A 22,476-nucleotide genomic window follows, 5' to 3' on the forward strand; every position below is an offset into this window, starting at 1 on the left:
GCATGGCATTCTTAACATTTTTTTGTTTGTTTTTAAGTGAAAAGTAATCCTTGCTAGCAACATGGAGATCAGGGGTATGGAAATGTGTTGAAGCAGCTCTCCAGGAAGGAGGAGAGGGGAATTACGAATTTTTACTAATTTCAAAGTGATTATGCGGCTGTTCTTCTGCTTTGCTGGATGAAAGCCAGCATTTGGCACCTTGGAGCACTGAGGTGTTCATGCCTACACAGTTGGGAAAAATGTGCGTCACCAGCTCAGGTTGATTTTGGTTGTCCTTCTAAAATCACTTATGCTGAAGCTGTTAGTGTTGATGTCAGCCAAGACGAGTCATATCTGACCTCGTGGCTATTTACTAATGGGATCTTTCAGTAGAGCGAGCATCACTTCTGTCCTGACCTAACATAATAGCTGGGAGTATTGGAAAGGTTTTCTGGCTATTAAAATCAATTGTACTTATTTAAGTTGTCTTCAGTATTTCATTCGTAAACTCTCTTTGGACTATTCATAAAAGCTCTCTCTTCTTCTTGGTGCGTTTTTGTACCTCAGGTACCCAGAAATGTCATTCCTTAGCCTGCCTTCTCACCGTTTAGGTTTTGTCATTCTTTTCGTGTACACCACTTGGTATTTCTAATACCACCTCTCCCCCACTGTTGGTGGCCCATGTCGAAGCACCACAACATGTTGACATCCTTGAGTTGTGGTGCCCTGGATCTGAAACACTTAACGAAATGTTGTTTTAGTGAAAATAAAAAATAAAGGTTCTCACTTTCGTGGTCTGTTGTTGTGCTTTTGCATTATCTTTTATTCCTACATCCTTTCCCACAGAATGTTCTCATTGATTTGTTTTCCTCCTTTGTGTGCCTCTTGCTGTAGTGGCTCTCTAAGTGTTTTCCTCCCCTTCAGTAGCTGAACTGGCACACAGCACGCTCTCTACATGTCATGTCAAGCTATTTCTAACATTTGCCAGGTTACATAGTAACTTCTTCAGCAAAGGTGAAATAATATTTTAACAGGTTTTGTTGTTGTTGTTTGAGGTTTTTGGTGGTTTTTTGTGGTTTGTTTTTGTTTTTTTTTTAACTGAGGGTTGTTACGTATTGGCTGGTATCCGAGAACACTCAGATTTACTTGCAAGAACTGTAATTTCTGTTCATTGTCAAAATGTTGTTGTTTCAGTGCCATGGTCTGTCCATTGATGGGTATGTCCTTCCTTCTTCAACCACCAGAGAGGTACAGTAAAATGCCAACGATTTTCTAGCCCCGTGACTGAATGTTTGGTTTGACAATATAAGATGCAGCGGTGCTGCTGTTGCCAGATCCTTGGTTTTAAGAAGGTTAGAAGATCTGGATCTTTCCCCAGCACTTCCGGCAGCTTCCCCGGGGCCGCGCAGATGAGTTCCTCCCAGGCAGGCCTGGGAGCAGGTTTGTGGCAGGTTTTCCCTTGGCCAAGCCTGCCCTCTGCACACTTTCACTGACCCCATGCGCGCACGGAGCAGTGCTTGAAAGAGGGTGGCTGATGGCAGTCCTTTGGGCAGGGTGAGGAGAGAGCACAGCTGTGTTGGAATGAAGCAGACACGTTGCTTGCTGGCTTTTTTTTTTAATATGCTGCAACAGCAGCCGGTGTATTTTGCGGTCACAGTCTCAAAAGTAAATACCAATTAAGGATGAGTGTTTCTAACCAAAGCTTTGACTCTCTAAATCCATAACCTTTCCTTACATTTTTTTTTTTCCTTAGTTGAATTGCCACTCTGTCTTTAGGCACTATAGCAAGTTTTGAATTCACATTTATAAAACAAACTCCTGTGAACAGCAATCCATTGGCGGAAGAGAGGTGCTTGTGTGCCGGAGACACTTGTCCTGTCTGGTTCCCTCAGATTTGTCTCTGGCTTCCTTTTCTTCTGAGGGACGGTGGTAAAAAGCTGAAGAGAGGAGCTGGAATTTTCTGCCAAATTTAAACCTTTTTTTGCAGAATGGAGAGCTTTATTTATTCCTATTGTGTAGATAAATAGGCCTATATTTTTAGCCTGTCAGACCTAGACAGTATCTAATTTTGCTGTTTAAAGGAATCAAACGAAATAAGCACGAGCCTCCTAAGGCAGCAGCCTTTCACATAACATCCATACAGCTATGCCAGTACAAATTAGGCTGCTCTACAAACAGTATAGCTATATCTCTGTGTGGAAAAGCATTCGCTCTAAGCAGGTGGTTATTTTTAAAACTCAACAGTAATTTTGGCTTTGCAACTAACCTGCGATGCCAAAAAGATACTTACAAAGCAGACTGCATGAGACCGCAGCATGAGGAGCAAAGAGTTAATTTGCCAGCTAAGCATCAGCAGTCCTGTATGTAACTAAATGTGTGTGTGTGGTGGGTTGCAGGGCTGGAGCAGTCTTCTGGAAGTTGCATAACTGTTTGCAGGATCAGGGCCTAGCAACACAAAAACTTTCTGTAAGTGCTAAAGCTGCACAAACATTTTGTTTGCTTCAGTCAGTCTACCCCCACGTGCAGAGAGGAGCATATGTTTAAGTGCTTGCAGGATGTGGGGAACTAGTCTTTTGGATTTGTCAGTTTTTCTTTCCATTTCCACTCAAACTTGCCAGATGACCCCGTGTGAAATCAAGTTTGCTGTGCACGTGGAGTCAGTGCTGAACCACGTACCCCAGCCTGAGTACAGGCAGCTCTTGGTGGAGGCTATTCTTGTTCTCACGTTCCTCTCTGACATCGAGGTGAACAGCATTGGGGGTATCATCCACGTGGATCAAATCGTGCACATGGCCAATGACCTGTTTCTGCAGGAGCTGGTGAGTTCAAAGGGCAGTGGTGGGAAGCCTCCGCATTTGAAAATTATCCCCTGCTCCTTTTTTAATATGTGTGATGAGCTTGATCTTATCCTTATTCTTTCCCCTACAAAGACAGACCAAATCACTTAAGTATCTTCTGGAAATATATTTGGAAAACTAATTGAGGAGTTGTGGGAGATTTAAAGGGAATAAAATTGTAGTGGTTAACAAGCTTTGAAGTAAGTGGGTAGATTGAAGTGAAGTTTTGCTTTACCAAGGCATTAGAATTACCCATATTTGAGTAATCCCACCCACCCCGCCCAAAGGACAAAAATCTGTGAAGTTATATGTTCCTCATTTACTTACACTGATCCAACTAAGCCATGTGGGTCCTATAATAATCCTGATTAAGGTTTTCATCAGGGAAAGGAGAATTGCTTTCAGCATTCAGCACAAATGCAAAATCATAATGTGGCAGGTTTTTTTGAATAAATAAGCATGCATGCCTAACTTTCCTACTTCTTTGCTTGTGTCTTTTCAGAAATCATTTGGAGCTACTGGTAGGATCTTGGAGAAGGATGTAGCCACAGGAATTTGCCACTTTTTTTATGACAGTGCTCCAAGTGGGGCCTATGGTACCATGACATACCTAACAAAAGCCATAATTATTTATTTACATGATTTCCTGCCTAGCACTGGCTGTGCGATGCAGTAAGTGATGCCTCATGTGGGAGGGAAGGCTCAGAAGCTCTTTCTCCACATTTCCCTGTCATGAACCTCTCATTTAGTTGCTGCATGTATGTGTGCCGTGCACTACCTCAGCATTTTACACTAGTCATCATGCTACGTGCATGCCTACCTGCCGGGGACAGGTAGGTGGAATTTGGCCTGTTTTTAAGAGAGTGTGTGAGAAATAACAAATAATAAGGCTTATTCTGCCCCAAGTGCATAAATGTAATTCATATTAAATTAGCAAGAATTATACAGTTCTGCCAAGGGGAAAACAGATTGCTCTGTGGAGATCAAAAGGCATAATAAAATGAGGGAGCTGTTATCTCAGGCATAAAGTCTCCCAAATAAGGGAAGTGATGGAATTCATTAATTTTTCTCCTGCTGTGTGTAAATGTACATCATTGTGAATCGCTAATGCACAGTGTGAAACATCCAGGGAAATGTAAATTAGAGGAATAGGAATAACTTGAAATAACCAGGTGATATTTCCAATACACGTTTATCCTGACTCTCATCTCATTTGCAGGTAGTTAGTGCAGCGCTAACGCCAGTAGAGACAAATGTCTCACAATATCCACTAATCTGAGAGGCTAGCCTCCCTCAGGAAGCTGCATCTGTCTTTAATCTGAACCAAATAGCTTCCTTCCCTGCATCCCCAAGGCTTTGGCGGCAAAATCTCAAGACTCCGGCTTCTCCAAGGTGACAGACAGCTTTATGCCTGTAATCCTTTCCTCTGAATGGAGCAAGATAAACCTCTTCCACTCAAGCATCCTTTCCCAGTCTTCCGATCCTTTCCCTTGCAAATAGCCTCAGAGTTAAGAATGGCATAATTGCAACCCTTCCAGTGCAGTGTGAGTTTATAGAAGGCTTTGATGTTTCTCTCTCTTTTTTTTTCTTTTTTTTTTTTTTTTTTAATTTGAAGTCAGACTTGTCACATGTAGTTAGGGATGGGCTGCCTGGAAGTCTGCCTTCAGACAGCTCCCAGGTTGGTGCCTGCACCTTGAATCTGTCCACTGGAAACCAGTTTCTGTGGCTGCTCTGAGCTGCTGCAAGAGGAATAGGTGTGTCCCACAGGGAAATGGCTCCATGGCCATTTAAACTAAAAACAGAGTTAGGCTGGCTCTGGAGGGGAAAACCCTGCTTTAACCCCAGGCATTGGCTGCGGTTTTCTTTGTGCTGGCGCTTCTGGTTTTGCCACCAGCCAGCACGCATCTGGCTGACAGTTTAGGAAAGTGGCTGTAGCTTCAGCCTCTCCCGCAGCCACGGGCAGCCGTGTGGAGGTGTGCCGGTACTGCCGCCCTGAGAGCAGAGAGGATCAGAGCGATTCTGTCTTGCCAGGTAGAGGGGAAAAGAGCAGATATGGCCTGTAAAAAGTAAGAATTTTCTGTGCTAATAAGCCTGAACAGCATATTTCTGTGAGACCCCCCTCCACTCTTTCAAAACATAACTATGCCATTTTTACAGGATTTGTAAACTTTTTTTTTTTTTAACAGTAGTGCGTGGTGCTTTTGAGAATGAGGGTTTTGGTTCCAGTTTTATACAGATATCTGAAATACCTTGATGAAAGGAGGGAGTAAACCCCTGTCTCACTTGCCAGTCGCCAGCACCCGTGATCCCAGGGAGGCTGAGCTCCCAATGGCAGTGCCACCCCCCTGCTGTCCCTCTGCGGAGTCGCTGCCCCTGTGACAACATCTGGACACTGGCTCAAGAGAGCAAAGGAGTGGGAGGCCTTAGGAGGTGATTTCATGTTTTTGCAGAGACCAGGAGAGTTTGGCAGTCAAAGGGCCTAGGAGCCCTTGGACCGGATGCTCTGAGAGAGGCACATACTGTGTTAACCACCATGAAAACAGTGGGCCTGCTGCGGGGCTAGTATAAAGGTACAGTTCAGGTACAATTAGCACTTGGATTTGGAAGTCATTTTATTGGCATGGTGCCTGTTCTGTAGGGTTTTGCCTTCATTATGTTTTTTTTGTTTTCCTTTTCATATGTATTGTGAGAGATCACTTAGCTTGTTTCCCAGTAAATGAAAGTAAAAATCCTTTGTCTAGTTTAAGCAGACAGATGTGACATCGCAGAGCGTGAGCACACAAGAGCCTGTGCGATAGTTTCTTGTTTTATCCAGTATCATGTGAAAAGTCAGTACTAGCAGTTATTTTTGCTTTTCTTGTTGAATCCTAGACTGTGAGAGATGCAAGATGGTTTTCCCTCAGACTCTTCATTTATTTATTTTTTTTACCTAGAGTGTGATCTTGTTTTCAGAGGCAAGAAGGGTGATGTAGTTGGTTTTGCATGCAGCTGCATTGAAGTCTGAAGCGATCAAGCCAATGGCCAAACGTACCTGGACACCCCTTAGCACTTTTTTAATGGGAGTATCATTGGAATCTTTAATTTCAATCTTTAATTTGAAATTCATAGTATGACCTAGGTTTTCATATATTTATGATCATCATGATCAATTATCACGTGGAGTACAGGCACTTGGGAAGTATTTCTGTGCTAATTTGAAGAGTTTAGGTAGCTGCTGGTGAAGGGTGGGATTCTGAAAAAGGAGGCCAATGGAAGGGAAACTCGTGTTACCTCCAGGTTGGGCACAGCTGCAGCTTGCTGCTGCGTTACTGCTCAGACTGAAGAACCTTTCCACTTGGAGAGTTGCATTTTAGTACAAACCTAATTAAGCAAATCAGGTTTTGTACAGACCCCCTGCTTTGCTGAGGATCCACCCGTGTGCATGGGTTAAGCTGTTACAAAGCAGAGCTAGCGTTGGCCATGGTGAGGGTTTGCTCCCAGTTAAAATACGTGACGACCTTGCAGTTTGTGCGGGGCTGAGCTCATGGGCAGAGGCTGGACTTGGCTGTCAGGCTTCCCAGGGGAGCCAGCAGAGGCTGGTGGGGCCAGCTTCAAGACCCTGGCAACTCATTTCTGGAAAGAAGGCAAAGGTAAACAGACACATCCTGTGCCTCAGAAACAAGGGCATTAATGAATTAAAATAGACCCACCTGAGACCTGGTCTTTCCAGTCTGACAGGCACTGCTGCCCTAAGCAGTTTGCAGCTGTGGGGACAGAAGCACCTACACAGCTCTGGGGGGCAGCCAGGCATGCCTGCAAGCGGAAAATGGGGCTGGTTGGCGGCACTGGCCAGAATAATTGGCTGTGTCCAGCTCGGAGCACATACGGCATGCTGGCCCCAACCCTGCTCCTCCAGGCCGGCGCCCTCCCTGCTCGCCGCCTCAGGGCTGTTTCCTTCTCCCTGCTGCTGTGTGAAGGACACGAGTTTGTCAAACTAGACAGATCAAAAGGGGCATTAATCCCCCTCGGCTGCTGTTCTACAAGTAAATGTGAAAACTTAAGGGTTGCTGTACAAAGTTTGTCTGGCTTGTTCTGCTAATTGTGGTCTCCTTCCTCAGGGAAAGAGCCCTGCTTGTTCCTGGGCGGCCAAGGTGAGCTGCGCAGTCCCTAGCAGTCCTAAAACGGGGTGGTCACTTTGTGTGGGGGTAGTGAAACACCGGGGCTGCACCCCTGCGGGCACGGGGCACCGCGGGACTGCGTCCCCCTCCAGCAGCAGCCAGGGGCTTGAGCGAAGCCGGAGCCTGGGCCAGGCCAGGTCCAACATGGGGCTCTTCTGGGGTGGTCTGGAGCTAGGAACGGAGCTGTCTACAAAGTGGGAGAGAGAGAGAGTACCTGTAGGGCGAGAGCTTGGGCCCGCAGCTGCGGACTGATTCAGTCCCTGCTCAAAGGACCGCTCACAGCTGTAATATTAAGTAGCCACTGCATAAACTTGTGGGATAAAAAGAAAGATTGGGGGCAAGGGTTATGGAAGAAGAGCTTCAGCTCAAACAGTTTGGATTTAAGTGCAAGTAGCTGGGCTCTCTCCCACTCCCAGTTTTAGTCTCGAGTGGCTTTTATTCCTGGCATTAGATGTTTCACAGTTACTCCCCCCTGCCACCCCCCCTTCTTCTGTTAGGGGCAAGGGGCTCTTGTGTGCCGCTAGCAGCTGCCGGGGCAGGCTTTTTTCTTTTTTGGCTCGATGACTCAGCTCCTCTCACACTTCAGCCCTGCATCCCTGAAAGCCTCTTCTTGCTGCCTACTGAGTGAAACGCTGCGTTGCATCCTTACCTTTACATCCCCTCTCAGGAAGCGATCCCTCAAGGTGAGCATCCTTCACCTTCATGCTAGGGGAGCTTCAGGAGCATGTCATTAGAGGGGGGCATTGAGGCAGGAGGCTGCCAGCCATGTTTCAGAGCTCCCACGTCTTACTGCGCACCCTAGTTTTGTCCTCTCTTTGGGGGGGGTGGGGGGGTGGCAAAGGAGGACTCCAGAGCTGCGCTGTCCCATTCCACCACAGCAAGGAAACTGGCGGTGGGAAGCGAGATCCCCCCACACACCGTGGTGTTTGTCCATCTTAGGTGGAGCCTTTTTGTCACTCCACTGGAATAAGGTGGGACCGATCCCCACAGTCCATAGATCAGAATAAATGCATGCTAAAAATATACATTCAATATTACTAATGCCAATAAAATTTTACTGTAAATTTTGTTTGCACTATTAAAGATTCACCCCCTTCCCCCCCCCGGCAATAGAAATAAGTGTGTGCATGTTTATTCATTCATCTGTCAAGTTACAAAATAGTTCTGGAAAAGCATTTTGTATTGCATTGTAGAAAATAAGATTTAAGACAGCGTGTGGTACCTTAAGCTTGGGCTGCTGTTACATTCTGTGATGATAAACTGGGAAGGATGCTTTTTTTTGTACTTTCAACACTGTTATTAAATAAAACCTAGATACTTGACTTAGTTTATCCTTTGCTATTCAGATTTAAAGATGGGCAAGGCTGGAACCTTTTCCTACCCAAAAAGCACTTTGTGCACATTGTATTTACTAAGGCTGAATTAGGTAATACTGTTTTCAAAAAGCTCCTGGTCTGGCTGCACTTGACTCTGTATCAGCATGTTGCTTTCAGCGTGCTGTTTGCAAGTTAGGTCCAGATCTCCCTGCTCTCCCCCACAGGAGCGGACGGGGTGGTACTTGCAGGAATGGGCGTATTGGCTTGCACTCTGCGGGAGGCTGGGGGCACTGGACTCTTTCATCTTGCTGTGTTCCAAAAACTCAATTTCAGGATTTCTTAGTTTACTTTCCTTGGTAAAGAATTTACACTTAACTATATGCAAGAATATTTAGGTTCGGTAGTATGAAAATTTTTTACTTCTGTGTTCTTACTCATCTCTTTGTTTAAAGAAGTCCAGTTAATCTTCAGGAGAAGTGTGTTGTACTCTGATATGTGTAGGATATCAGAATACAGGCAAGAAGACACCACACTTAGACGTTACTGTGAAAGCTAAAGCTTTATTTTGTGATTGATGGTATGTTATGTTAACATGCTGTGATTTAGCCTTCATTCAGGTCATGTTTCTTAGCTCCAAACCCCAACAAATGTAGCAAAAGTAACCAGTTGCAAGAGGAAATCTAGTGCAAGTGTAAACACCTTTCAACTAAGATCCTTTAAGTTGTGTCTGTAAACTTCAAGGAGGATAGATAGTGACCTGGAATGGTTTGATTTCACTGCATCATGCAAAGAGCAACATTAAATGCAGAACTACCTGTTTTAACTAGATGGTTCTTCCCTATTTTCCTCTCCTGGATTGGGCAGTCCACAGCAGGCCTCTGTCGTGCCTGTTACGTCCTCAGGGAGAGTCTGTTATGTTCCTTGTGCTCATCCATGCTATTTCTCAGCTGTCTCTAAGGACTGCTGAAAGAAACGTACCAAAGCTTCTCCTCCCGCGGGCTTATAGGTGCGACCTTGGCAGTGTTCACAGATTAGACTGATAGGGGAGATGCCACCAAGAGGGAGGATAAATGGTAAGGTACTGACGTGGCAGTGGCACAGTAATACTATAAGCAGTGGGTTTTCATCTCTCTGTCTCATTACTAGCAGGTATATATCATCCAGGAGGGACTAAATAAAGGCGTACACAGTGACCGTAACGCTTACCATATCGAGCAGCCCGTTTATTGTCAGCCTGGAAATTGGTTTCCCAGACCGCTTATGACTCATGACAGGAAAGTGAGCTTCCAAGACAGCCCACAAGAAGTTCTGCCTTTTCATGAGTTTGCCTTTTTCTCTAGTCTATGAACCACGTGAAAGGCCTGTAAAAATTCACTGAAGTCAATGTGGCCATCTTTGTTGTAGTCTATGCTGAGGACTAACTTGTCAATGGCTTCATCATGCACATCAATGCCCAGGTGAGAAGTGAAGAGTTTCCATGTCTGGCAGAACTCCTCAAGAGAAATCAGACCTAAGGAGACAGACAGCAGATCCCTTTTTCCAGTGCTCTTTCCCCTTCCTACATACACGGACGCAGGCATGCACGCGCACTCCTTCACTGCAAGAAAGTTACTTGCCTACCATGGCTTGGGTGTGTTTTGAGATTTCATGACTAAAGTACATTTTTACTTCAGGTAATGATCTAATGCTTTCAACAGTGGAACTGAGAAAGCGGTGAATACTGAGAGTGAGAGTGGAAGGGAGAAAAAGCCCCCAAAAGAGTGAAGCCAGGACTGGAGATGGGGTATGTGAGAATTGCTTCTCTGGTTAGGCTCTCTGCACTGTCCCTTATATGGTTACAGCCTGACTGCTTAAATTAGTCTTCACTAAACTGGAAAAATGACATCACCTCTGGTTCCTCTATATTTAGAAGCCTTAAGGAGGAAACACAGTGGGGAAAGATAACTATTATAGGCTTCCTAGAGCTGGTACAGTGAAGTTACCTAGACTTACCTGAGTGATCTTTGTCAATGATGTTAAAGATGATCTCCAGGTCCTTTCGGTATCTGCACAGTGTTTCCACCAAAGCTGGCTGGACCTGGTTTTGAAATGCCATACAGGAGACTGCTCAGACCTTGGTTTGAGTTAGTCTAACCAACAGAACATGGACTATCCAAATCTATGTTCCCAGTTTAACTTCTCAAATGTTAAAAAAAAATCCTTATGCTCGAGTACCCTGGAATGATACTTGTGCCTTGCCCTGAGGAATAATGAGCTAAAACCTGTCACTTTCAGATAGCGGGGCATGGGGGGAAGGAGCCCTTCACACCTCCTACCTTCAGTAATTATTTGTGGAAATATGGATAATCTAGGGGAGATGCTGTATGCCATGCACTCATGCAAAGCTGTTTAGAAGAATGACAGAGACAGCTAAGTACCAAAGCACTATACAGCCACTCAGTAACAACTGGGCGCTGTAGCAGAGACCTCAGCTACCATTAAACATCTACAAGTCCATCTGCAAATGTGACTCCCTCCTACAGGTGCCTGAATTGGCTCTGGAGCGCATTTGGAAAGCTCATCTCAAAGAGTGAGGGTTGAGTGCTCTGGGTAGGATTTGTCGCATCTCCTCAGCTACGTTATCTAAACGCCCTTGAGAGTCAACGGAAAGTAAGAAGCAGTTCTAGTATGTGATTCATCCGACCTATTTTAAGCATCTACCTTAGCAGGGACTGATGATTCGTACCCTAGCAGGGCTCATTTCCCTCCAGTGACTATAAAAGGAAGCTCGGCAACTAGTTCAGCTGTTGATGTCTACCTGATTGGCCAAACCACTGTCTTATGCCTCAAGTTGTGCCAAAAGCTGTTCCTCCAAGATTTGCAAGCAGGCGTTTTCCTCCTTACCTCTTTTATAGGTTGACCTATTTTCAAATCGTAAAAACATGACATGTAGTCAACTTCTCCTTCTGGGTTCATCTGTGCTAAGTGAGACCGCAGCATCCTCCAGGGCAGTTCCAGCTGTAGGACAGACTCCATCGCTGCAGCCCAGTCAGTGACAGAAATCTTGCCTGCCGGAAGGGGTCAGTTCATGGTTACAAGCGGTACGCGACACAGCACAAATCGGTCACCAGCATGCCTTCTGCCGTTTTTAATAGTTGCAAAATATAAACATCTTCTCCTAACCCTGGGATAAAAACCCTCGTAACAACGAGCAGCGGGGTTGGCCTAGACATTTCCACAGGTCCCTTCCACCCTCAACAACTTTGTGATGCTATTATGATGCTCAGCATGTTTTAATACCTTTTGAGAAAACCAGATTATGCCATGAAGAGTACTTCAGACTTAAGCTGAGCTGCAAGTATAGAGACCTATGTCGCTGAAAACCCAACAAGAAAGAAATACGTTAAACAGTTGTTCAGTGGCCAAACAAACAGTACCATCACTTATTGGTCGCCCTTTTAGGGGCACCGATGACAACCCCAGTCAAGTGAGAAGCCATCATGAGGAAAAGTTGTATTTGTGCTAGAAATCAGTAACTCCTTGCTCCTACATAAAAGGTTCATGTATCAACTTACCACTGACTTTTCTTCAGCTGATGGGTGAGCGTGCGTCTCCTAGTGGCATAGCCAGTCAACTTTACTCAGCTGTCTCCCAGAGTCAGAAGGAGACCAGTTCCCCCTCACCTGAGACCCCAATTCCCTTGTCTGACATCGACACTCCTAAGTGAAGGTGGTGACCTTTGAGCTTCTGGAGCTGGATTTGCCTGCCCAAACTCTCTGCCCAACAACAAACACCATTTCCTTATTTGCCCATGTGTTTCAGTTGTTGTCGTCTACCTACTTAAAGCTTCATCCCCTCAAGTTGTTTGCTGGGGCTAAGCGCTTGCTAACACCTATCCTCCTCTGTGGTCAGGAAGAATATAAGATCAACCACCCTCCGCTGCCCTCCAGCCTTACGCTGGCAGACAGGACCCCCCTCCATGGGGTTTGGCCCCTCTGTCCCCACACACACATGGAAGTTATTTTCCCCATGGTGGCAACTGGACAGAGAGGTAGTGTTACCTGTGCCGTTGAGGTCATACTGTGCAAAAGCACTAGTGAGTTCAGACCTGTGAGCATAAATCTTCTCTCGTAAGGACTTTAAGGCAGATGATTCAATTGTACCCACCCTAGGAGAAAAAAATGCAGAGCAGATCATTAAAGGATTTAAATCCTCTATCACTTTATGCTTTTCAACATTCATTATCAAATTCTTATATTCTTTAACATGTAGTATGTTTAGGGTCAGCAAAAGACAACATTGAGGGGAAAAAAAAAAACAAAGCGAAACCAACAAAACAAACAAAGCTCCATAAGAATAATCTGAATTTACGAGATAATCGAGTTTATGCAGGTAATTGTAAGCTGCTTTGCTTTAGTAAATCTGACCACAGTGCTAGGCATCGCAAAGCTGTCATGATCAACTTTTTGGACTCAATTCATAACAGGATTTGTCCAGATTAACGCTGCAGCCTTAAAGCAGACCTGACAGACAGGCGCAGGCCCTTTACAAGTCCCTGACAATTGTCTGTTCTAACTGCTTACCACGTCTAATTACCTTTGGGAGTTTCTCAGGAAACCAAGTTAGAATACTTAGAACATGTTTTGTCTACTGTATTCATTTTTAAATTGTAAAATAGAAAAACAAGGAAACTCAAGGAAAATAGGTGCCTATTCAATTAGTCAATCAAACTATAGATTTGTGGCAAGTACTCACTTGCTAAGTGAGTACACGCTCACTGCATACAACGCACAGCTTTACCTCTCCTGAAGATTCTGCCTGCGTGTGTACTTGCTGACTCGATACTGTACAAACCGAGGAATCAGTTCAGGATTTAGTTTGATGTATGCTCCGCGGTTGCTCCCCTCTTCGTAATAGTTAGAGGCAGAAAATATAGTGATAACCTGACCATAGGAAACAAAGAAACTGGATTGACTAGAACAACTTCTTGAGACTGATTTCTGAAACTGATCCTAGACAAACATGCAGGTTACAATGTTAAGTGTCTGCATATAAAACCAGAGATCAACAGCTATGTCGTTCACCAAATTGCTTGCACTTTTGGAGTCAGATCTCCAGGCCAGTATTTTTGGCCTGTCATAGGAAGCCTTCAGTTCAGAGCGCAGTGTGATATAACATGCTGTTAAACAGCATGAGCTGTTTTCTGAGCGTCTTTCTGAGCTAGACCTGGTTTTCAGGATTCTTGCTGGTCTTCTGATACAGCATGTCAGAAAGCAGGGCCAGAAGAGAAATGATTAAGTTAAAAGGCTTCTAGAGCCTTAGAGCATCTCTTGCACTGTATTTACACATAACTCTCCTCAGGGATTTTGTTGATGTTCATTTGTTTTCACGTGAGTAATAAGCCAGTGCCCACTCCCTGAAGCTGTAAAGAATTTTGTCAGAACTCCATAATTTGTTCTAACATCTATCTAGCAAACAAGTCCCCCAAACCCATTTTAAAGAAGTCACTCATTTTTTTACTTAACTTTGCAGACAAATCTACTGTGGATGTGCCTGTGAAATTCACAGGAGAATTCTGCTTTACATGGAAGCATCTTACCTTCCCATCGTGACTGATCTCATAACCCTCCGGCTTGAATTCATGAGACCTGATGAGCATCTTCAGATTATACCTTTCAAAGAGCTTGGCAGTGACATCAGGGCCAAAGTAACAACCTCCTCCTCGACACTTGTTTGGTGTACAGCCATTCTGGCTTCTTGGATCACTCCAGAGAATGTCAAGGATCTGTAAATAGCAAACTCAAGCAAGTGAGGACTGGTAGTAGGTCAGGACTGACAGGCTATGGCTGTCTGAAGTACTGGCCATGGCAAAAGCCCCACAGCACAGGGAGAAAACACACCTGAGCTAACAAGCAGGTCTCGTGTTTTCTTCCTCCCTTTCAGCAGGGCATTCTTTTGGGCTGAAACGTTTGTTCTACTCTTCTTAAGAAACATTATCTAGATTTTGAATGAACTTTTTCAGATGAAATATTATTTCAGAAATGTACCTCCTTTTACAGCTGAAGTTTCCAGTCTCAGGTAGGTGCATCAGGAATGGTACCTGGGCTATTTCAAAGAGAGCAATAGCTACTTTCGTCGCATGTAGGTGTGGGAGGCATTTTCCATTTCCCAGCACAGACCTGATAACCACATGGGTCGGTGGTTTTACCTAAACTAAGCTTGGGAGTGCCTGCTCCTAACATGACAAGAGTTGCCTTTGGCTTCATTGTCTTGGGTTACCTCATGTTTCAAAACAAGATTTTACACACATGAGGATGAATTATGACGGTTTAAAGTCACCTAACCTAATAATTCTAGTCAGTAGCAAACATTAGGCAAAATGTATTTGTTTAAACCTCACTGGACAAGGTTTACGCTAACATGTTCCACTTCACGTTTGTGAGCATGGCTCAGTGGAGGCTTGGTTAGCTGGGGGAGTGTCAGATTTGAGGGGTTGCTGGTGCCCATTACGTTAGTTTGTAGGTCAGATATGTATCTTGGGAAATCACATTTTCAGAGACGGATTTGCTTCTCAAGGAGCAAAACAAAAGTGTGTGCTCCTTAAAGCAGCTGTCTGAAGGGAAGCTCAGAAAAATAAACTTATACACAACTCAATTTTGAGCTTCTAAATTGCTGTGCAAATTAAGCTTTTCAAATTGTCACAATTTATTAAATTACAGCATGACAAGAACTCCATATTGCCTCTAATATTCAAGAGGAAATGAACAGCCAGATGACAAAAAATTCCCACTCTTGAGTAATCAGCCTGTAGGTCTCAGGAGGTGGGGTTTTTTGGACAGTATCAGCATTCAGCTGCCAAAACCACAGCCAAAAAAAGGTGCTCACTTTTGCCGACAGTTGCAGAGTCTGACCTATTTAAACTGACAACCACGTATGTACCAACAGATCCAACCACATGAGGGCATGCAAACACATCTCATACCGAGCAGTTTCCTCCTCCTAAGGGCTAAGAAAACACTGGATAAATTGTACTTGTAAGGTATAAAATCACAAGCCTTTATTACCAGGTCTACAAAAAGCATCCAAAGAACTAACAGCTGGCTAGTATACTCCCAAGAATGATGGGTTTCTTATTAAGAGACAGTGCCCTCAGACTCAAACATACTGCCTGAACAGAGTGCCTGCCGGTTTTGTGCAGGAGGGGTTCTGTATCAGTCTCTCTTTGGTTTCACTTACTTGTTTCCATTCCTTCAGGGCGGGGTCTGAAGGCTCAGTGGAGCCCGACGAAGAGATGTGTTGTGTTTTCCCTGCAGCATTCTGGTGTTTACTGGGTCTGGTTGTGGGAATTCTCTCCTTCACTTGGTCCTGTCTGTCTCTCACTGATTTTGGTGGCCGCATCAAAGATTTCAACTGTAAAAAAAAAACCAACAAAACATTGAAAGAGTTACCAGAACATAAAGATGATACAGAGATGTCAGCTGAAAGGCACATCAGTTCCTGTTTCCTGTACTCAACAGTGAACTCTCATAATGTCCTGAACTCACAGGTTTGGTGGAAGCTGCAGATGTTTGGCATTTGCAGAAATTTTGCTTTGTGTCCGTCAGTGACCAGCCTCTTCAGAGCTGCTCTCATATTCTTACCAAGACACACAGACTCATTCCAGGCCACAGTCAATCACGAGGTCTCACTATACAGGAAGTATGGTCTGGGCTCAGGGCAGACACTTAAGTGCCCAGCTTCACTGGAAACTGAAAATATATATGTATACTGTACCGAAGATTAAATGGCATTCACTACTGCTCTGATACAGTAGCCTGCTGCTAGGTTAATTTGGCTGAAATGAATGGAATATCACAAGGATACCAGTGAAATTGATGAAGTATTACATCAGGCCCTTTTATTGTTAAATCAACCTCCTCCAATATGCATGGGCATTTGCTTTTTTGGAGCCGTGTGCTATGGCTCCGTGAATGCCCATTAATACAGACTCTTCTCCAGGGAGTATCTTTTCTTCTCATTTGAAATTTTCTCATACTAGCTCATTTTTTGAACAAAAAACCCCAACAAGCCCCCCCACCCCCCCCAGTTCTACTCTTTAACAGAAAAGGACTGATGCAAACCAAAATGCGAAACCCTGGGTTATTCCCCAGTGCACTGACCAGTGTTTGAGACCTGTCAGTTGCCAGCTGTACCAATTAAAATACATCAGTTGGCCTTGAGTGATATTGCCCTGAGTTGTGGCCCACACATGTCTCATTAGCAATGCTCTCCTGTGGCAGCAACTTTGACCTGTTAATTCTGCATTTCACAGATACCGCATCAGTAACACGCTGAGCCCAGCCTTGGTGAAAGCGTGGGCAGAACTCAGCTCACAGTTAAGACACTTACATCTGTAGTTAGGCACCCAATTGTAGCATACAGTGGTATAGCCAACGGACCCTAGACTCAGACGACCAGAAGTATTCATTGCCCTTTTTCACATCTTTAAGAAACAGAGATACACCTGGCTGTCCTGTAAAGCATTTATTTCTGTATTAGAAAGCATGAGAATGAGGGAAATAGCTCTAGATTCCACCCACACTAATGACAAGGTACACAAGGTTGCTTAAACATATGTATCCTGTGCCATCTGGGATGCTTCACCGTGTCTGTGAATTAGCGTGAGGTAGGCAGATATGAACCCGACCTAAAGGAGACCAGTGGAGGAGATCTGCGAAGAAGACTTTCTCCAGAGGCAGCCAGAGGCCAGAGGGGGCATCCCCTGGCTACGGGGTGCTTCCATGAACAGCACTGGAGACCTGTGTCTGAGCAATGAGAAGATCTGGATCTCCACCAGATCTGGATCTCCATTGTTTATAAGGAACCTAAGCACCCCGCTCACAAGCGGATATCTCAATTTAGTTGTCCAAATTGAGACCAAATCCCACACCATTTTCCACCGATTTGAAAGAGCTGTGTTTGCTCACCATTTCAGAAAAAAGGGATGTTTCCGTCTTCTAAATCCCTGAAAAGCAGTAGTTTCTGTTTTCTCAAGGCCAGGTCCTGAAGTTTGATCCTGCTGGAAAGGTTCTCCCACATGTGCAAAGCTCAGCTGCTGGCAAGGGAGCGCCTCAGGTGGAGAACTTCCCCCACACAACAGATGGTGGAAGCACAGCCCCAGGACAAAAGGCAGTGCTAAAAAGATGTGTCTAGATTGATTTCTAAAGTGTTTAGAAATGCCTGAGAATTAAGTACTCTTATACTTTCTGACTAATGCGTCATCACGGGAGGAAGGAGGTATCTAAAGTGTTTTAGCTATTTTAAAGTCAAAAGACCCATGTTATTTTACAGCAGCCAAACAATCGGCTCCCAACACCTATTGAAACCTTCCTTCCTAAACACTGATTTTGAAGAAAAACAAGACTTTTTTTTTCCGTACGTGCCTTATACAGCAGCCATTTCCTTTCCTAATGCAAACAACTTGATCTTAACATTTGTACTGCTAAATTTTTTAAAGAAAACAAAATTACCCCCACATGAATACGATCTCTTACCTTATTTCTCTCAAGTGCCTTCAGGAAATCCAAGTCTGTGGTGTCTGAAATCCCTCCGTGTAGGATAAGAACTTTGCTGTCAATTATAGTGGCGAGGGGAAGCCAGCTAAAGACGTCTCGCAAAAGACACAAAATCTGTTTCCCATGGTCCTGTAAAACATACTCTTACATTAGATCCTCTTTCTGACAGATTCTGTTGCTTCTAAGTTCAAGATTTTGCTGAAGTGTGTGCCACAGTCTGTATGAACAGTTCCGTCCAGGTGACACCCTAAACTGCAACACTGACAAACATGTTCTGACATTTACTTTAGGGCCATTTGATTGTCTCTATAGCATTTTGTTTTTCTTTCATGTGCACCTCTTTTTGTGTTCTTGAGTCGCCTTATGGATGTTATTTATTTCATCCCATAGATCTCTGAGCCTAAAAGGCTAACACTTAAAATTGTTTTGTCAGTTATTCCACTGATAATCCAAAATAATTTCAACTACATTACTAAAGTAATTCTGTACTACACTTAAATAAACTGGTTGGAAGTTTCCTTGTTTACACAGGTTTCATTTTACATGTGCAAGACTACAAAGAAAATATAGGGGAAGGAGGAGGAATCTTACCTTGTACTTCCTTGAAACTTCGTTTGTGAAGCCATATCTGAAAATAGGACAACATCATGAACCGGTTTTCAGTGTGCCCCTTCTGCATGATTTTCTGTAGTGTTTGCCAGGAGTTTTCTATCTCTCTTTTTCTCCTGCCCTTCTGCCTCACCTGTTTAAATGTGCTTTCTTCTGCTCTGTCTCAAGAATTGAGTTAAACTGATTTCTTGTACATACAAGAGATCAGGAACAGAATCCAGACCAATAATTATTAAGTGGCCTTTTTCCCATCTCAATGAAATAGCTTAGCAGTTTTACCTTTTAGATACCAGAAAGAAATGTCAAAGGAACCTAACTGATGATGGGCAAAAATTCCCACAAAACCTCCACAGAGTTTTTGTTCTATATCACTCAACCTTATTAGACAGTGTTGTCTATTATGTCTTTTCCCACAAGGGACAAGGATTTTGACACCGCATCCTTTTAACACCAAGATATCCTTGGTGCAAGGGGCATTTTCACAACACCTTAACTCTCAGCTTTCAAATTTACTGATGTGCAGCACTGCTAATCAAAACGCCCAGCAAAGAGCCATACACAGGAATGCATCTTTGCACTCCATGCCACCACAGACTTGGTTAATATTTTCCACTATTTTGAGTGGGAATTTTCCCATCTTGGAGATAAAATAACTGATCTTGTTTTACTTTTTTTTTTTTTTAAATTAAGTGCTGAAAAAGGAAGTATCATGTGAAACTGATTCTCTTACATGGATTATTAATAGGATTTGAACCTGGGCCTCTAACCCAGGTTTATGCCTGGGCTAAAGAGCACTACATTCTGTGTGCACGTGTCAAATAATAGAAGGGGTACAACAGGTTACCCACCAGTCAGTCACCGAAAGACTTAGTGGGGCGGCTGAGAATTGTAAGGACCAGGACTGAGGAGGAGTTCTCACATCTATGAGATTTTGTCTACAAGTCACACTTTCACTACAGCCAGAGACACTGGCAGTGCTCGCTCCCTTGGCAGTGCTGTACAGCTGAGTACAAATATCTGTGTTAGAAAACAGGGTCTCAGCTGTTCGTGCAATGGGGTAGATTGCCACCTCTGAGCTAATGGACCTCCATGGTGTGGAAGCTAGGATATTTACCCGCCCCTTGTGTCTGGGAAGCGACATCTTAGTCTAAAGTTAAGTGAAATATCAGCTCCTGGTTTACTGGTTCCATTATATCGCATACTATTATGTCTTTTCCTATGCTGCAGAAAAAAACAATGCTTTAACTAAAATATAATCCTTCCGTCTGTCCCCTTTCCCCAGATTTGGTACTCTGGCAACTGTCCATTGACTTCAATGGATTGTGATTAGGTCAGAGACAAGACATTACTCCCGTTCAAGCACCTGTGTGTCATGAGGATGTTCTTTGCCCCCCTCACACATCTTGAAGAGGCAGAGCTACACCTGAATACATAATAAAACATTATTTCTGTTTTAGAGTGTCACAGTGGCTAAAGCAGCATTCAAAAACACCAACATTTCTAGTGAAAGGCCAGATACTCCCTCCCCCCGGCCGCCTGAAATCTACCTCAGGTTCATGATGTAGTCTTCATGGTTTCCTCTATTCAAGTGTAAATCATTGGGGTAGATAAGAAGAAATGCAAACAGAATTATAAGTATTTCCATAGAATTTTTCCCTCTGTCAACAAAATCACCATTAAAGACGTAACAGTTTTGTTCTGAAGGCAGACCATTCTGCAGAAGAAAACAAAAACAAGGACATTTAGAGATGCTTCTGTGCTATTATAATAAAGGAAACAGCATTTCAAATGAGATCACATTGCTAGAAAATCTGCAAAAAACCTGCACAATACAGAGATCTAAAATGCAGCATTTATTTCCACTGCTTAGGACAAAAAATCTCCATATCAGACAACCTGTATGAGCCATCAGAGAAGAGATGACCTCTCTGACTGTTCTTATGATGCCATCTCTAATCCTTTCCTCTACCTATTAAATTAAATTGAGAGGGACCGATAGGAACATTATTCTTCTAATAAAATATACTTTTCTGTTAATGCAACTGCTGCCAGGAAGTTATGCACTCACAAATAGAAAGGAGTCATTCATTTTGAATGGAAGACAAGAAATCCATGAAAAATGATCTTCTGACACAAGTCTGAAGGTTCTTGAAAAGAACCTTTTTTTTTTACACAGTAAGAAAATGGATTTCACATATTTACATTGTTTGCAATGTATGCTTCTAAAACTCCTGAGAAAGACTGTAGTCCAGAAGACATCAAATCTTAATACAGAACTCTGAAGAACCTTTAATCCAGTTGCTTTAATCCTGAAAGCACTACTTGAATTTTACTCACGTTGCACTTTGCGCCCGCCCAGGGCAAAGTTGTACTTGAATGCTCACAAACTTGAGAGGCTGTACATACAGGTATTTCTTACCTTATTTTTTCTGAAGCTATAGAGCAATGCTTTATTATGAATGGTGACTTATCAAAGCTAGTGTTGAGAATTGATGGTGTGTTTCATTAGATTAGTTATCAACATGTCAATGGGTGCCATCAGCTTACAGAAAGTACAGCAGCAATTATGTGTAGCTTCATCATTTCCCATCACGAGTATCAGAAATATTATTTCAATTTTGACTTGCCAGAAAAAGGAAACCTCTGTTTTCACAATTGGCATGCACAAGAATTATCAATAGAACATCTGTAAAATCATATTACAACTGTGGAAGCCACTCTTAACAGGTTTGGCAGCATTGCAAGACATCCCACTTCCTGAATATAGCCACTGTGTCAGTGTCCAGCACTTCCTATGTTCCTATGGCATTCCCTGGTGTACTGCCTTAGCAGGTTTATTGCAGGATGCATGATTTGGCCAGAGACTCAATCAAACGTTTCATTTGAATCCATTAGGAAATCTCTTTTTTGTCCCAGTGTCCTGCACTGTTATGTCAGGATACAGTAGTGAATCCTGGTCTCTCGATTCCTACAGCAGCACAATCCTGACTGCTGTAAACACACTTGGCTGGCTTTTGCCATAGCCTCTCCCCAGCTCTCTCGAAGTTAACTTAGAGGAGGCGAGTGGTTGCTCTGTGCTCACAAGAGTGGCAATTTATGAGACTCTGCTAATGCAGTGGGTTGTAATTGTTTTAAAAAAGAAAGGACAGATTTCAGGAGTGGAACAGACAGGAGAGACTCAGCAGCAGCTCCTGGAAAGATGAATTAATTAAAGCTTTGCCTTAAAACATATAGGCATGTGAATCACCAGCAGATTGTCAGTATACACATAGCCACTCTGTAACTGCAGTCCTCATGGAAAGACAGAGCTACTGAGGCACTCTCCAGACTCTGTCGTTCTTCTTTTGGAAAAGCCTACTCACAACTCTTAAGTTTTAAATGAGAGTTTGTTTTGGACTTCCAACTTCAATGTGACATTTTAGTTTTGTTCCACACTCATGCAAAGCTTTTATTTCCTTTTCAGTGGTTTCGACCAACAATAAGAGCAAAACTAAATTAAAGGCTGTTGCAGCCTCTGACATGTCAAAGAGGCGACCAAGGCCCTCTAATGATTAGCAACTTGCTGCTGGGCATCATTACTGTATCTGCTGGGTTACTGATTAATTAACTTCCATTTGTCATTTGCATTTTCTACAGTTTCGGGCTATTTCTATCCATAGCATCCATTTAACAATCTAACTTAGCAATACATAATTTAAAATTCAAGGATTTCAAGGAATTTCAGGAAATGCTGTAATTTAATGGAGATGAACACAGTGACTCAATGAACCTTACAAACCAGCTATTGAGAAAGAAGTAATTATCTTAGCCTCACCCAAACAAGGTTTAAGAATTATACACACTATTACAACCAGCATTGTATCGATAAGCTGTAGATGGCTAGCTTCTGTGTGTTTGCTGTTGGCAGTTTGTAAAAGTGCTGTGATAAAAGTTCCCTGGACAGAGCCCCACGCTCAAGGCACCTGGTCTGCATGCAGGCCTCCGAAATGCTTCAGCAGCCATTTCAGCTCCACACAGACCTGAGATCACACTACACTCTTCATGG

General features: G+C 43.5%; 2 protein-coding genes across 7 annotated transcripts in view; one reads left to right on the top strand and one right to left on the bottom strand.

The window, feature by feature from the left end:
* Positions 1-6,348, top strand: part of PHKA2 (phosphorylase kinase regulatory subunit alpha 2) — a 47,611-nt gene extending 41,263 nt beyond the window's left edge. For 2 of the 4 annotated variants that reach the window (XM_075521571.1, XM_075521579.1), the window contains 3 exons: positions 1,174-1,227; positions 2,598-2,798; positions 3,319-6,348. In XM_075521571.1, the coding sequence (XP_075377686.1) occupies positions 1,174-1,227; positions 2,598-2,798; positions 3,319-3,492 (429 nt within the window). In that variant the 3' untranslated portion in view covers positions 3,493-6,348. Of the gene's footprint in view, positions 1-1,173; positions 1,228-2,375; positions 2,799-3,318 lie in introns of those variants that run through there. The other 2 variants (XM_075521596.1, XM_075521588.1) reach the window with 2 other exon arrangements.
* A 2,492-nt stretch (positions 6,349-8,840) lies between these two features.
* Positions 8,841-22,476, bottom strand: part of PPEF1 (protein phosphatase with EF-hand domain 1) — a 42,390-nt gene continuing 28,754 nt past the window's right edge. For all 3 annotated transcript variants that reach the window (XM_075521606.1, XM_075521626.1, XM_075521616.1), the window contains exons 8-17: positions 19,979-20,145; positions 18,414-18,450; positions 17,802-17,951; positions 15,505-15,678; positions 13,868-14,053; positions 13,069-13,211; positions 12,330-12,436; positions 11,173-11,336; positions 10,282-10,366; positions 8,841-9,799 (exon numbers count right to left, since the gene is read on the bottom strand). In XM_075521606.1, the coding sequence (XP_075377721.1) occupies positions 9,606-9,799; positions 10,282-10,366; positions 11,173-11,336; positions 12,330-12,436; positions 13,069-13,211; positions 13,868-14,053; positions 15,505-15,678; positions 17,802-17,951; positions 18,414-18,450; positions 19,979-20,145 (1,407 nt within the window). In that variant the 3' untranslated portion in view covers positions 8,841-9,605. The remainder of the gene's footprint in view (positions 9,800-10,281; positions 10,367-11,172; positions 11,337-12,329; positions 12,437-13,068; positions 13,212-13,867; positions 14,054-15,504; positions 15,679-17,801; positions 17,952-18,413; positions 18,451-19,978; positions 20,146-22,476) is intronic.

This window comes from Mycteria americana, chromosome 1 (genome assembly GCF_035582795.1).
Source record: "Mycteria americana isolate JAX WOST 10 ecotype Jacksonville Zoo and Gardens chromosome 1, USCA_MyAme_1.0, whole genome shotgun sequence".
Lineage (NCBI taxonomy): Eukaryota > Metazoa > Chordata > Aves > Ciconiiformes > Ciconiidae > Mycteria > Mycteria americana.